This window comes from Kockovaella imperatae (genome assembly GCF_002102565.1).
Source record: "Kockovaella imperatae strain NRRL Y-17943 chromosome Unknown BD324scaffold_5, whole genome shotgun sequence".
NCBI classification, from domain to species: Eukaryota; Fungi; Basidiomycota; class Tremellomycetes; order Tremellales; family Cuniculitremaceae; genus Kockovaella; species Kockovaella imperatae.
Genome location: NW_019028945.1, coordinates 840550 through 853583, shown reverse-complemented (window position 1 = coordinate 853583; position 13034 = coordinate 840550). Strand labels below are relative to the sequence as shown.

The window sequence follows — 13034 nt, the reverse complement described above, 5'->3', positions numbered from 1 at the left end:
ATCATCGTGTCAATTCTACTGGTTTCTCCTCTCCCAAGCTCTCCAAGAGCTGTAAAAGATCAGCATGGCTTCTCACACTGGAGATCACTCACATTCGTGCCGTTGATGATTCCAGTAGTAGCGATCAAAAATCGTCTTCCCCTGGTCTGCTTTGCCATCCATCTCAACGCTGCTATCTCCGTATATGTGCATCCTCCGAGGAAGAAGACCACGGTGGTCACAATCTGGTTCTGATCCTGCTCGAACCTGACTTCTGCTCGACCTGAAACACCAGGTGCTCGCTGCCGGACATCTACGGTCGCCCCAGGAATGGCACCCAAGACATCCTCAAAGCCCTTCCACCCTAACAGAGGGTGGGCTTTCGGCAATTCCTTCTTCCCTCGCCCGTCGAGCTCGGCCGCAATGTCTACATTAGCCGGTGAAGCGACAGCGTTCTTTTGGGCGATACATTGGACCAACCGGATCGACAATGGGGCATACCCAGAGTAGACATATGATATATCGTTCGGCGCACCGTCATCGACGTCATCAACAACTAGCCGTAGAGGTTTCCGGAGATTGGCGAATGGCAGGGACGTGGCAGGCGGAGACTTGACCAGGAGTCCGAGATTTTGCAAGTTGATAAGGAGCGGCAGGTGATGGTATCCATAAACTTGGAGAAAGTCCCGCTTGAAAGCTTCCAACGGCTTCGGTTTTATGCCACCACTTGTCAGGCTCATCAGAATCGCCAACCGTAAGACTGTTGCCCATGCCGACTCTTGATACATCAGATCCTCGATAATGGTCATCTGGGCAGTTGGGTCGTATCCCGCCAAAAGATTCTGTTGTGCTTCTAATACGCGGTTGAATTCATCGGTCCGCGTTATTGGCATGATCATCTCTGTCAAGCCAGTATCTGAGGAAGGCGTCAGGATCTTACTGGTCTCGAGCGAGTCACTGGCCACTTACGCAAACGCAGACTTTGCTGCTCAGAATGCAGTCCGCCCAACTTGCCAACAAAGGACTTCATTTCGGATACGCTTTTCAGGTTCTTTGCCCCTCCATAATCTCCTTCTAGCCTTCTAGCAATCTTGGACAGCCTCGAACCGATCACAGCGAAATTCTGGTCCCTCAAATCCACTAAGAGAGTGTCTTTCGAGCCGTTGAGATGGTGTTTCCTTTTCTTCATCGAACCGGCGGCTTGGTTCTCGGCAGCCTGACCATCCAGAAGGCCAGTGTCCACTTCGATATGTGCTACAACAGTGATCAGTCTGTAGGATCGCCCATGGACCGCTTACCATTTTTGATGCCTACATATTCGTCTAGCATGCCTTCGTAGGTCAATTGGGTGCACATCGGTGTGACCCAGTCCACCGAGCGGTCCACAATGATCAGACCGTCCACCTGATCTGAGACTTCCAGATCCGCATATAGTGAGTCACCTGAAGAATGATGCCGCTCCAAGAGATTAGTAAGGCGCTAGCAGAGTCAGAGAGCAACACAATCAAATTATAGGGACGCGGTCATACCTTCGCAGCGTCGCCTTTGCCATAGATTTTCGGAAACAAGCCGAAAGCACGCTGAAAAGTCATCAAAGCCAGTGAAGAGTAATAGAGAGGTGTGTCGTCTCCGTTCTAAGCGTTACTTCAGCCACATCCAACAAATCATCTACCTACCAGGTACACATCGCGGGCTGTATCGCTCATCTCCAATGACAGCAAATCGTCTTCTAGCGGGATAAACTCCATTTTAAACTGATTGGATCAGCTCCCATCTTGCCAGGTGAAATTCGACGCCAGACTGACAGGTAAGACATTGACATCTCCTGCAACACCCTCATCCTCGAGGACTTTGCGACATAGCTCTGTTACCCTCGGCACCAGTAGCAAGGTGAAGACGAGGCCACTGGACTTGCTGTCATTTTGAGCTGCCCTTACTTGCTCTACCGATCACGTCAGCAAGACTCAGCAGTGTACTGATAGTCTCTCATACCTGCTATGATCCGGATATGCTTGATCTTGGGGCGACAAAGCCATACTACGTTCCGAGTTGCTACATTCAACGGGCCCGCCTCGAACCAGAAGATCTTGTCGACTGCTTGATGCTGCTATAGGATCAGAACCTACACAGGAAGCACCGAAGCGAGGCAACTTGCCTTCAGCAACGCTATGTCCGTCACTAAGCCCAGGGGTCCGGCAACGTCCGGATCAAGTATCAAGGTCTTCGCACCCGGTATCTGTAATATGATCAATTCCTGGAGACAATAGCTGAGTCAATCCTACCTACCTCATTGAGGGTCTCGACAAGCGTTGTTCTCATTAGCTCTCGAAAAATCCCTGTCTCAAGGCCCTTTTCAACGGGCCGCGGTGCTGTAGATTCCGAGTCTCCGGACGTCGATGGTGCAGGAGGCGCATTGGAGTAGGTGGGAGCTTTCGAGGGTCCAGCTCCGGGTGTCGAAGTTCTCACGACAGGACTGCTCATCGTAATCGTCCTGCCCAAGTGCGTCTGCCAACTCTCCGGACCTTCGCAGTGTAGGTCGTCATCAACATTGGAAAGAGCACTCGCGCGTGTGCTCAGTCTCGGGAATTGATTCCGTTCATTCGGGTATGACTTTTGGTTTCAAGAGAGCCCTTCATTCGCACTTGAACTGTCACTCCATCGTCTTGAGGCGATATAGAGCGTACGCAGGCTAAGAGGACACAGCCTTGGAGCGACTGAGATCTTTGTGACGGAGCACAACTCAGACCAGGCAAACTCAAGGTCCCTGGCCGGGTGCGGCTCAGCCAAAATCAGTGCTATCATGGAGGAGTTATCCACGGGATCCGAGAGTGACTATGCGAACTCGTGAGAACGTGTCCACATGTGTGATCTCATGCTCATCGGTACCTCCAGCTGGATTTCGTGGTTTCTATCGACCAAAGGAAATGTCAGTAGCGTGCTCTATGCTTCGAACCCAGTGTTGACTTATGGCAGGAGTATTTCGCGGAAGTCGATGAGGATTATATTCTGGATCGCTTCAACCTCACTGGACTGAACAGCGAGGTCGTTCAGGATTATAACAGAGCACTGGATCTTATCACAGACTCCCTAGGTTGGTCAGGCAAAATGCCTCCGGAGGCCGCATATTGATGTCGTTCTTCAGATGAAGAGGCATTAGATGAGGAAGGCCGGGAGGTGGTCGAGACATCCGCGCGATTCTTGTATGGGCTGATACACGCGCGATACATTGTGACATCGAGGGGTCTAGCAAAGATGGTGAGGGGTGGTCTTCTGACTGCTCGAGCATTTTGGAGCCTGACACATTATTGCCTTCAGCTGTCGAAGTATCGAAAGGGTGATTTCGGACGGTGTCCGCGAGTCTACTGCTATCATCAACCCCTCCTTCCTGTCGGGCTCTCCGACATACCGTATCAAAAAGCCGTCAAGCTCTATTGTCCGAAATGCGAGGACATCTACTCTCCAAAATCAAATCGACATGGCTGTATTGATGGAGCGTACTTTGGCACAACCTTCCCCCACATGTTATTCATGGTGTACCCTCAAATGGTACCGACGAAGGGTCAACCAGTCGGAGGAGCAGGAGGTAGCGTTGCGGAAGTCAGTCGGAACATGATGGCAATCGCGAACTCAAATCGGGATGGAGGGGCGCCGAGTGCCATCGGAAGCGTCAGTACGGCCAGTTCAGCGCTGCAAGCCGAGCGGTATGAGCCGAGGATGTTTGGATTTAGAATGCACGAGGAGGCGAGATTAGCGAGATGGAGAGGAGCTAAACGTGAAGAGTGGGTCGGACGCTGTCCATGGGATGCTGATTTCGGCGCAGGCAAATTGCGCGCTTAGAGAATCTGGAAAAGATTCAGAGCCAGCAGCATCTCTGATGTCATCCAGGACTTCTCTTCTCGACTCTCAAACGTTACAACGTCGATTCGCAATGTCGCGTAATAGCCTTTAGATATACCTCTCTGTTGGACACCATATTGTTGTGCATCTACTTCAGGTTTCGCCGCACTCGCGATGTTTTATCTGGCGACTAAAAGACGGGCCAAAGCATCGCCGGAGCGTACACTGGCAATCAGGGCCGGACCTCAAGATCCTCTGCTCTGCAACTGACATCGCAAACTGCACAGCCTGTACTGAAAACGAAGATCAGCTTACCCAGACCCCGCGGCCCTCGCCACATCGCCGGAACACACTTGCCTGTCCATCTTGATCTTACGAGCGGGACGTGCGCCATAACAAGTCATGGGAATTGTGCAAATCTGGATGTTTTCTGAATGAGGGGAGATCCAGGTGCTTTTATTCCGAATCAATGATACGGCCGGGCAGCTAAGTGAAGTGATCTAAGCCGTATCACCCCCTGGGAAGTCGAGCGGCGACTCTCATGGCATTAGACGACGCTGGAACCTGCGAACAGAGTGCATCTACTCATTCATCTCGGTTTGGAGACATGCACGTAGTGATGCTGATCCCTAGGAGGTGGAGTATCAAGGTGGATCAAAGACGTCGAGAAATCAAGGATCTCGACATCCTCGACATGTAGCTCTGCACGGTGGCAAGTCGTCCTATGGCGGGCACAGGTGTATGGGAGCTGGCAGCAATGACGAATCCTCGTTGGCCTTCTTCTTCCTCCACTTCTGAGCGTTCCTTTCAACTCTTTCAGTCTACCCTGAAACGCTTTCGCGCATATTCTCCCTCTGCGCTTGAATTGTCGATCGTTCGGCGGACGGTATGGCTCTCGCCGGAGCCTTCAAACCTCTGTGTGGAGGCTCCGATGCCAACTCCACCAGACTGAAGGGAATAGCCATGTTGAAAGGATTCAGCGACCCAACTCACAGACTATAAAACGTCATAGCTTTAGTACCTCCTCACACTGTTCACGATCGACTTGACGAATTGTCCTGTATTTGCTCCCCACTTCCATAGACAACCGGTCTGTCTTGTTTCCCAGATACGATATCTACACAGATCTCATTCACAAAAATGCCGGCTGAGAAGAAAGAGACATCCTATGAAAAAATCTCCTCAGTCGGGACGGTGAATGCCGACAACAGCATCACATGGACAGGTATGTGTCTTTCTGCCTAGGCTTGAGGTCACCCCCATGTGTCATCCGGCTGATGTGGCGGGTCATATGCAGATACTGGCCCAACGGGCAGCCGGGTCCAATCAACCTTGGTGGCTGATATACCGCCCGGAGATGGAGAGCGGCGGATGGTCCTCTGCCCGGTGTTCAGCCATCGCAACGTTCCCAATGCTCAATGGGTGAAATCACAGGATACAGGTTCAGAAGCGACTAATGATCAATGGACTGCCAAACTCAGCATAAGATCAGTCGTGAATGCGCTACACTACTATTCCTATGACTCCCATGTATACGCAGACAGAGTAAGTTACATACGCCCTACGCATGGCCAGTCCTGCCACATCCACAGACGCTCGCCGCTGACCCTGAGTTCCTGACAGCTTCAATTAGCTACAGGTCGAGAGTCAAGTAGTACTGGTCACGCCTGGACAGAGACTCAGAATGGAAACACAACTCTCGTGCTGGATGCCACGGAGGGAGGATTGAAACCCTGTGCGGACCTTCACTCAAGAGCCCCTGTCAGATCATACAAGGTACCCCTCTCAGAGTGGTCCAACTTCATCGCTCCTGCGTTGGGTGGCTCTAAAGAGGAGCTCGAGTCAATCGCTAAGTATCAGTACGAGTGATCCACCACGACGTCTAAGGCGAAGGTCTCCGGAGGTTGGGCGCCACCGTACTTGAAACATGCTGAGTAGAGACACTAATCTATGAGGCAGTAGCAGTCAGTGAACGTATACACGAGTATGTCACGGCTTCTCCCAAATCAGGACTCAAGGCACACGTATTCAGTCATTCTTAGAGGGCCATGTTCAGGTGGCAGTCCTCGCTGAATGTGGCAGATTGAAGTGTGAATGCCTCGCAAATTCAAGATGCCTTGGGAGAAATCAACTTTATAACCTTTACCGTATAGGGTACATCGCCATGCGAAGATTCGTTCTAGGATAACAACTACGATGCGTCTTGCTGAGGTGGACTATACACGATTGAGCCTGTTTCGCTCCTGCTACCAGAGTTGGTGGATGGCATACTGGTATCTCCCTCCCCTTCCCCCTCCTCCACGGACGAAGGCTCATCTGCGATAGCGCTTTCTCCGTTGAGGACACCGGTAGAGAACCTAGGCGTGCCGGCACCGTTTTCTCCACTGAGATGAGCGAGATCGCCTTCTTCGTCTGAATCCGAGTCGGAAGCGTTCCCAAACCATCGGGAAATGCTCATTTGCGATTTCCTCGGCTGAGGGTCGACTTGATCAGCTTTGGTTGATCGGGTAGATGGGCTACGAAAGGGCGATGTGATTGCCGCCATTGACTGAGTGCGGACGTGCCGAAGAGTGTCTGTGAACGAGCTGGGGCGCTCCGTGGCCATGGGTATAGGTGGACCATCTTGAGTTGTCGAAGTGGCTTTGGTGGCTGTTGCCAGAGTCGGCGGCGGTTCAGAAACCGATTCGTTGTTCTCGCGAATCCCATTTGGCCGCCTCTTCCTGATACTTGGTATCTCCTCCAAGGTCCGTCCAGTCGAAATGACCGGTCGAGCGGCTCTCGCCTTGCGTGTCCGGTGCAAGAAGCCAGCGTCGGCATCTGATTCGATAGGCACATAGGCTGAAGAAGGGAGGCCGTCAAGATTGATATTGGTAAGGTGGCTCGAGTCAGTCGTGGGTCGCTCGCGATGAACCGCAACTCGAACTTCCGCACGGCCGCGTAAGATCGCTCGCTGTTGGGGGACATCAGCCGTGGTGAAGGATTGGCCTAGATTTAAGTCGCTCACCTCAATGTGTAGTCGATTACTAACCATGTGCAAGGCGGGCCAGGAGACTCGTTGACCGACCTGGATCATTCTAGCGAGCTGTTCACGATTCGGATCGGACAGGATCCTAGCCCAATCCTAGGTGATACCGGTCAGTCAATGATTTACGGGCTGAGAGGCTACTCACGCCTATCGTGCTTCTCGGGGTCAGCGTCAAGTCTCCTGAGAATCGCTGGAGGAAGACGCCACTCCAGTCACTTTGCAACAATTGCGGCAGGAGGTCTAAATCCCTGATGACCTGGACGTCAGGGTCAGTTAATAGCTCGGCTGGGATCTAAAGGAAAACTCGCTTTGAAATGCTTGGTGAGATCCAACTTGATATACGATTCAAGGGCAGACAAGATGAAACCACCTCGCCAGCCTGCGCACGCATCAGTAGACGAAGTCTCTCAGGACCAAATAAACCCACCCTTGCCTTTACGATGAGCGACGGGGCGTCCTGAACCGGGAGCCATCAATCTCAAGGCCAGTTCGGACGCCAAGTAGACTCACCGACAGACCCTCGAGGGGCAAAGAAGAAGAGATGAATGTGTGGATTCGTCTGTGAGACAATTGAGAAGTTACAATTGAATTGAGTGTGAAGGCTTCCAAGAGGGATATCTTCTCTGAGACTTCCATCCTTGAATCTTGAACCGCCGAGATTGTGAGGCTTCACATTGCCATTACGGTCTTTAGCCATGAGAACAACCTGCGCTGAGTGAGCGCCAGTTCGGGATAGGTAGCAGTGGAATCGACGTACGGGGTTCAAAATGCCAGGGACAGCTGCGGAAGCCAGGATCGCAGACCAGATCAGACAGTTTGGCGCTGTGAGATGATTTAACAAGATTGTGGGCCTATAGCTTGTCAGCTAGAAGCTTGTGCACTCAAGGAGCGGACCCACGAGTGACGATCTGAAGGGACGACCGATACGTTCAAGGCTCGTCCAGTCCTCTCGTACGCTTCCTTGAAGGTCAGAGAGCCTCCTGTAAAGAACATGGCCTGAGACTCCGAGTCAGTACCTGTGGGGCAATATCTCCCATCTGTGTGCTCACCTTCTTCGCCCATTCGACACTGTCGAATCTCGCTCCAGTTTTCCTGAATCGCCGGAACCACACCGTAAAAGGCTCAGAACAAGCTGTAATCTTATCTGCGAGTCGAGGTACGAGCAGAACTTTCAGCTCTTCGTCGGTCCGAGTACATAGGAGTGCGGCGGCAAGAGCTCCAGCCGAAGTTCCAGTGACAACGCGAGGCAGTAGATCAGCCTCGAGGAAAGCCCGGATTACGCCAAAGCTGTGAATGGGGTTGGAAAGGCTTTACAGAGAAGGGGAACACAACTCACTGGTAGTAACCGAAAGAGGCTCCTCCTGAGAGACACAAAGCGCTAGAGCCATAATTCTTGTTGATAGCCCTGAAGAAAGCCCGTTTCTCTTCCAATGAAACGTCCGTTGCTGTTCTGATAAAGTCTAGAGACGTAGCAACCTCTCGAATATGCTGCTCGACCATAGTCTTGGTGCCGTAGAAGGTCTGCAATGGCCGTAAGTTGTCAAGCAGAAGTGATTTGGGGAAAGGTCACCCACCTCACTATACATCTTCACACCCTCTGTGCCCGCGAAATTGCTTCTCACACAAACGGCGAGAGCATCCATCAAGGCGCGAGTATCTTTTGCCATCCTTAGCCGTGTTAGCGTCCGCCTGACCCGTTTGACCTGTATGCGTCGTCAGTGTCGTTGAGTTGCGTTTCAGGCCAGAAGGTGCACACACGAGGACGTAGTCAAAATACGGATCCTCGTCCGCCTCTTTCCACTGATCGAAGCCTAGGTATCGATCCAACTTCCTAGCGCTGGCCGTCCACTCATCGTACGTCTTGGATTTACGCATTTCCTGTCTCAATCTCGCCTTGTGCCCCCACCATGCGACGGAGTATTCAAAGACATTGACTATTTGGCGGGTAATCACATAGGCTGAGAATTCAAGCCAGATGATGGTGAAGAAGAAGCCCTGAGAGTTTGTGTGAGCAGTGTCGCATTGGTGCCTGCCTGCGTGAAGCTTACCAACAGAGGCCACCTCATGAGATGATAGGTCATGCCTTGTTGAACTGATTTGCCCTTGCGTCTGCAATGGCTCTCAGCGTGATCTCGCCAAGATATGCTGAGGGCTGAGGCTCACCGTGAGACGCGCTGATGGATTGGCTGATCGTGTTGGTCAGAGAACAGACTATGATAGCTGGTATGGACTCTACGGACTCACGGCAAAGTCCGACGTCGCAGTGAGCTTCTCGACCCTTTCGCCCTTGTTACTGGAGAAAGCTCCATTATCCGGTCCATACTTGAATGTCGATAATTTGTCTTCACTCTGTGCATTTGGCGGAGTCGCACCCAATGGTGGAGATTTGGGCGAAGATGGAGTAAGATCGCCCTCTATAGGTGCTGTATCGGAGATATCTAATGCCCTCGCAAAGGCTTGAACGTGGCTGAAAGAGTGAGTGTGGAGAGAGAGAGAGAGAGACAGCGAGAGGGGGATCAGTCAGCACAGCGATTGAGGGTGTATGGGAGCCATGAGAAGTCAATTGATCTCACCTCTCATTCACATAATTGATCTCCCATGGATCCTGAGCTGCCGCCATCGCTGGTAGGGATATCGAGGACGTCGAAGTAGACATGACGTCAAAATGGTCTGGGGGGATTGATTGCTCGACCGGAGACAATCCAGATGATCAGAGGACCGGCGAGTCGTCTTCTCTAAGGATGGAGCATCGCCTCAAGGCCGTATGGGCTAGATTTGACTTGGGTCAAGCATGAAAGTATGGAGCTCAGCTCGCCATCTGAAGCATCGTTCACGCTAGATCCCGTGGCCACCACTTAACAAAATCCCATTCATGGGTCAAAATCGACGGAAGCAAATTTCAGTCGTCACATCTTGTCACATGCCGTGACGACCTTCAACAACGAGTCGTCCTTGTGCCATCTTTCTCGTCTGCAATCGCGCCCAGAACAGAGAGCAACCGTCGAACGTAAAGCTCTTGAGCATCTTCTGAAGCCCATATACCGACGATCGGCTGCCATGTCTACCCCTTTGCTCCAGCAATTCCCATCCCTTGCTCACTATCCCTCGTCATTCCTCAAGGACCTATTATCCTCTCCTCAACTGACTGAAGCTTTCCTTTATACTCTGCCAGAAGTGCAGCAGCTAGCTGAGGAAGTTGAAAAACTAGGAAGGGAGAATGAGGAGATAGCACGTGGGTCTTTGACTTGCAGCTCGGCCCAGCGACGGCATGCGATCCAACTGCTTGGGTCTCGCGTGTAAGTATGTGGGGCGGACTCTGATGCTCGCGTCAGATCGCAATTTGGAGCTACGGGACGAGCTGATTGCTCTTCGTGACGCTACTGCTCAATCTTACGCACATGCGGAGGGTCAAAAAGCGAGATGGGCAGATATCGAAAAGGCTCAGACGGCCCTGTATCAAGTGAGTGATTGTTTCATAGACTCTTCAAGGTCTCCACAATCGGCTTTGATCTTGACTGAGCGTGTCATCCCAGCGCCATCGCCCTTCATTTCTGCATCTCCGCCTGAAACACTCCATCACTGCTCAGGATGATCTCTCCGAAAGAATCGCATCAAGCTTCATCGAAGGCAAGAATGGCGGAAGCCAACGAACGACACCCGTTGGTGGCGCTGCAGATGGTTGTGGACCTGGGTCAAGAGTCGATTCCCCAGCTTTCGGACATGGAGATGCTTCGACTCCAAACGGAGTGAGTCGTTCTGTCTGAGTAGTCATATCGAGGACGCTGACGAAGCGGTGCTAATCGCTGCTGCAGACCAAATCCATCGAAGACTTTATCCAAGACTTCAAAGCTGCTAGAAAAGTGTATCATAAACGGGCCATATGGGCTGAGAGATGGACGAGGGGTGAAGTTGCTTGGCGTGATGACTGAACAGGAGAGGGGGGCTTTAAAGCGGGGGGATGTTGACGAAGGTATGACATTTGCTATGTAGACTGTCTGGAAGCATTGATAAGGCCTCCAGTTGCTCCTGGTCAGCACTCTTCGCTACACACCCCAACTCATATAGACTCGATCTTAGCTCTTGCAGCGGGGCGATTGAGTGCAGATCATTTTCGAAATTAAACTCCGAAACTCAACTCCGGTCATTCGGGCTTCTCGCCCGTTCTCCGGGGCAAACTTGTTATTTCCATGCGAGCAACGGTCTGCACACACACACTCTTGATCCTCTCATATGCTGGCATTAAACAACGAGGAATCTACATTGATCGAGACGACTTTGGCGCGCTCATCACTCCTGGACTTCGCTCGTCCATAGGCGCCATGTTCGGACTCATCCTCTATCCTCACCGTCCGACCATCTTGGACTTTATCATATGCCTGGGGAATATGGTCATAGTACCCTTACTCATGATCACTCCATTGACGCCTGGTTGGCGATTCATTCGTGGAGCCATCTTTGCCCCTCTCACCTCGTCCATCTTCCTCTATGTTTCCACCTGCATCGCCCAATACAATCTTGCAGATAGATGGGGGGTGCCCGTTTTGATGGGGTATTTTTTCGCTCAATGTTGGTCAATCTTCCTCTTTTGGCCTCCCGAGGACAATGTGTATCGTCTTATACCGAGGATTACGGGCCAGACGCATCTTCACAACGGTCATGAAGGGCACGATAGGCATAATGGTAACCCCCACGGTCACTCCAAGTCGACGACAGTGGACCTCGTCGCCGAACCCGTCCCTGAACCATGGACACTGGCCAAATTCTACTGGGCAAACTCCAGATGGTGGTCTTGGCGCTGTATAGGCTGGTCCGACTCGTGTCCTTTACCTCAATCTGCGCAGCGTCATCCTTACACCCATCAATCTTCTCGTAAGGACTACCTGATAGCGAGGTTCAAATACCTCATCTTGACTGTTATCGTTGGAGACTTTATCCACAGCTACATCAGGCTCTCATCCCAAGCACCCTTCTTCCAGAACCTTCCTGGAGCCCAGACTTATGATGAGATGTCTACTTGGGAACGGGCCAAGTGTAGTCTCATCACTGTGGGGTGGATATGGTTCAGCCTCGAACTTCCGCAAGTACAGTGCAGTATCTTTTTCGTCGGAGCTGGTGGTATTCTAGGCTGGGAAGGAGAGATATGGTCGCCTTGGGGCTGGCCTCCAATGTTTGCGAGTTCGGGTAACTTCTTCCGACGACCGACTTTGGCATATACTTGGTCCACTGTGAGTTTGTTCAGAGCTGAACTGCTTGAATCAAGCTTATCATTCCACTCGCTCAGTCCTGGCATCAATACAATCGAAGTATTCTCTACAGCTACGGTTGGCGAGGGATCGGAGAGACCATCCTTCGTCTACCGCCGACAGGTCTATCCGTCAAACTGGCACAAGGTCGCGCTCAGACCTCTCTGTCAAACTCCAAAGTCAAGTCCGAGCTCTCGCCGCAAATCCCTCATACGTCCGCTAGCAGCTCCACAGTCAGCTCTGGTCGTACGTCACCCACTCATCCCATCCCAACAGCACCATCTCAGTCGATACGATCCCTTCACACACCAGACCTCATCAACAACCTCATCAAATCCGCCATCGTCTTCTTCCTCACTGGCGTCCTGCACGATCAATCCACGTACTTCATGTTGAAGGACTACTTCTATCCAGGATCTTCATGGCTTGCAACGTCAAAGTCTATGCCTTCAATACACGTGAGCCCTGGTCGAAATCCAAACTTCCATTGGACAGACGCCATCGTAACCACTCCTTTCTTTGCGATTCAACCGCTAGCACTGGCATTTGAGGCCCTCGTGAAACGTCAGTGGAGAGCTTACAAGGTCAGACATCATCCTGAATGGCTGCAAGCATCACGAGAGCCACCTTGGCTCGTGTATGCCGAAAGAGCCACCAGCTTCACCTTTACGTGGGTGTGGCTCGGGTGGTCTGCCCACTGGTTCGTAGCGGGCATCCCGAGGACTGGGGCGTATGCCAAGATGGTAGATGAGTCAGCCTCTTGGAGTCCAGTCAGTGGTCTGATATGGGGTGTGTGGTACCGTTAGTTAGGCCCTGGTGGTCTGCAATTTACATGCATGTAGCAGCATCCAGTATGATCGGACATGGGACATGCCACTATGTGCCATATGAGAGACTGCCACATGTATACTTTGCCCCGTTGCCACTATCGGCGTTATAAATCTCCTGAG

General features: G+C 51.9%; 6 protein-coding genes across 6 annotated transcripts; 4 read left to right on the top strand and 2 right to left on the bottom strand.

Annotated features, from left to right (window-relative positions):
- Nucleotide 1: 1 nt before the first annotated feature.
- On the bottom strand, nt 2-2460 carry BD324DRAFT_641945 (Sec1-like protein; the record flags this gene model as incomplete). Its single annotated transcript, XM_022017459.1, has 10 exons — nt 2-49; nt 93-895; nt 949-1233; nt 1278-1458; nt 1509-1613; nt 1656-1733; nt 1785-1884; nt 1944-2083; nt 2135-2215; nt 2266-2460. The coding sequence occupies 10 exons, from the start codon at nt 2458-2460 to the stop codon at nt 2-4; spliced, it is 2016 nt and encodes a 671-aa protein (XP_021871881.1).
- Nucleotides 2461-2601: 141 nt separating this feature from the next.
- BD324DRAFT_406660 (casein kinase II, regulatory subunit) lies at nt 2602-3912 on the top strand. Its single transcript, XM_022012699.1, has 6 exons — nt 2602-2823; nt 2872-2905; nt 2953-3070; nt 3122-3234; nt 3295-3758; nt 3800-3912. Exons 1-6 carry the CDS (start codon nt 2780-2782, stop codon nt 3852-3854), a joined length of 828 nt encoding a protein of 275 aa, XP_021871880.1. The 5' UTR covers nt 2602-2779; the 3' UTR covers nt 3855-3912.
- Nucleotides 3913-4862: 950 nt separating this feature from the next.
- On the top strand, nt 4863-5891 carry BD324DRAFT_406453 (hypothetical protein). The gene is made up of 3 exons (XM_022012698.1): nt 4863-5041; nt 5114-5361; nt 5440-5891. Exons 1-3 carry the CDS (start codon nt 4957-4959, stop codon nt 5683-5685), a joined length of 579 nt encoding a protein of 192 aa, XP_021871879.1. The 5' UTR covers nt 4863-4956; the 3' UTR covers nt 5686-5891.
- Nucleotides 5892-6007: 116 nt separating this feature from the next.
- On the bottom strand, nt 6008-9497 carry BD324DRAFT_650434 (acyl transferase/acyl hydrolase/lysophospholipase; the record flags this gene model as incomplete). The annotated part of the gene is made up of 16 exons (XM_022018144.1): nt 6008-6766; nt 6821-6937; nt 6987-7081; nt 7146-7220; nt 7269-7298; nt 7352-7547; nt 7599-7692; nt 7740-7837; nt 7891-8128; nt 8178-8362; nt 8416-8544; nt 8600-8836; nt 8890-8950; nt 9005-9027; nt 9086-9308; nt 9415-9497. The coding sequence occupies 16 exons, from the start codon at nt 9495-9497 to the stop codon at nt 6008-6010; spliced, it is 2643 nt and encodes an 880-aa protein (XP_021871878.1).
- Nucleotides 9498-9898: 401 nt separating this feature from the next.
- On the top strand, nt 9899-10770 carry BD324DRAFT_650433 (hypothetical protein; the record flags this gene model as incomplete). Its single annotated transcript, XM_022018143.1, has 4 exons — nt 9899-10073; nt 10174-10301; nt 10375-10587; nt 10654-10770. The coding sequence occupies 4 exons, from the start codon at nt 9899-9901 to the stop codon at nt 10768-10770; spliced, it is 633 nt and encodes a 210-aa protein (XP_021871877.1).
- Nucleotides 10771-10861: 91 nt separating this feature from the next.
- BD324DRAFT_623677 (hypothetical protein) lies at nt 10862-13003 on the top strand. Its single transcript, XM_022015615.1, has 2 exons — nt 10862-12066; nt 12123-13003. The coding sequence occupies exons 1-2, from the start codon at nt 11029-11031 to the stop codon at nt 12888-12890; spliced, it is 1806 nt and encodes a 601-aa protein (XP_021871876.1). The 5' UTR covers nt 10862-11028; the 3' UTR covers nt 12891-13003.
- Nucleotides 13004-13034: the final 31 nt, after the last annotated feature.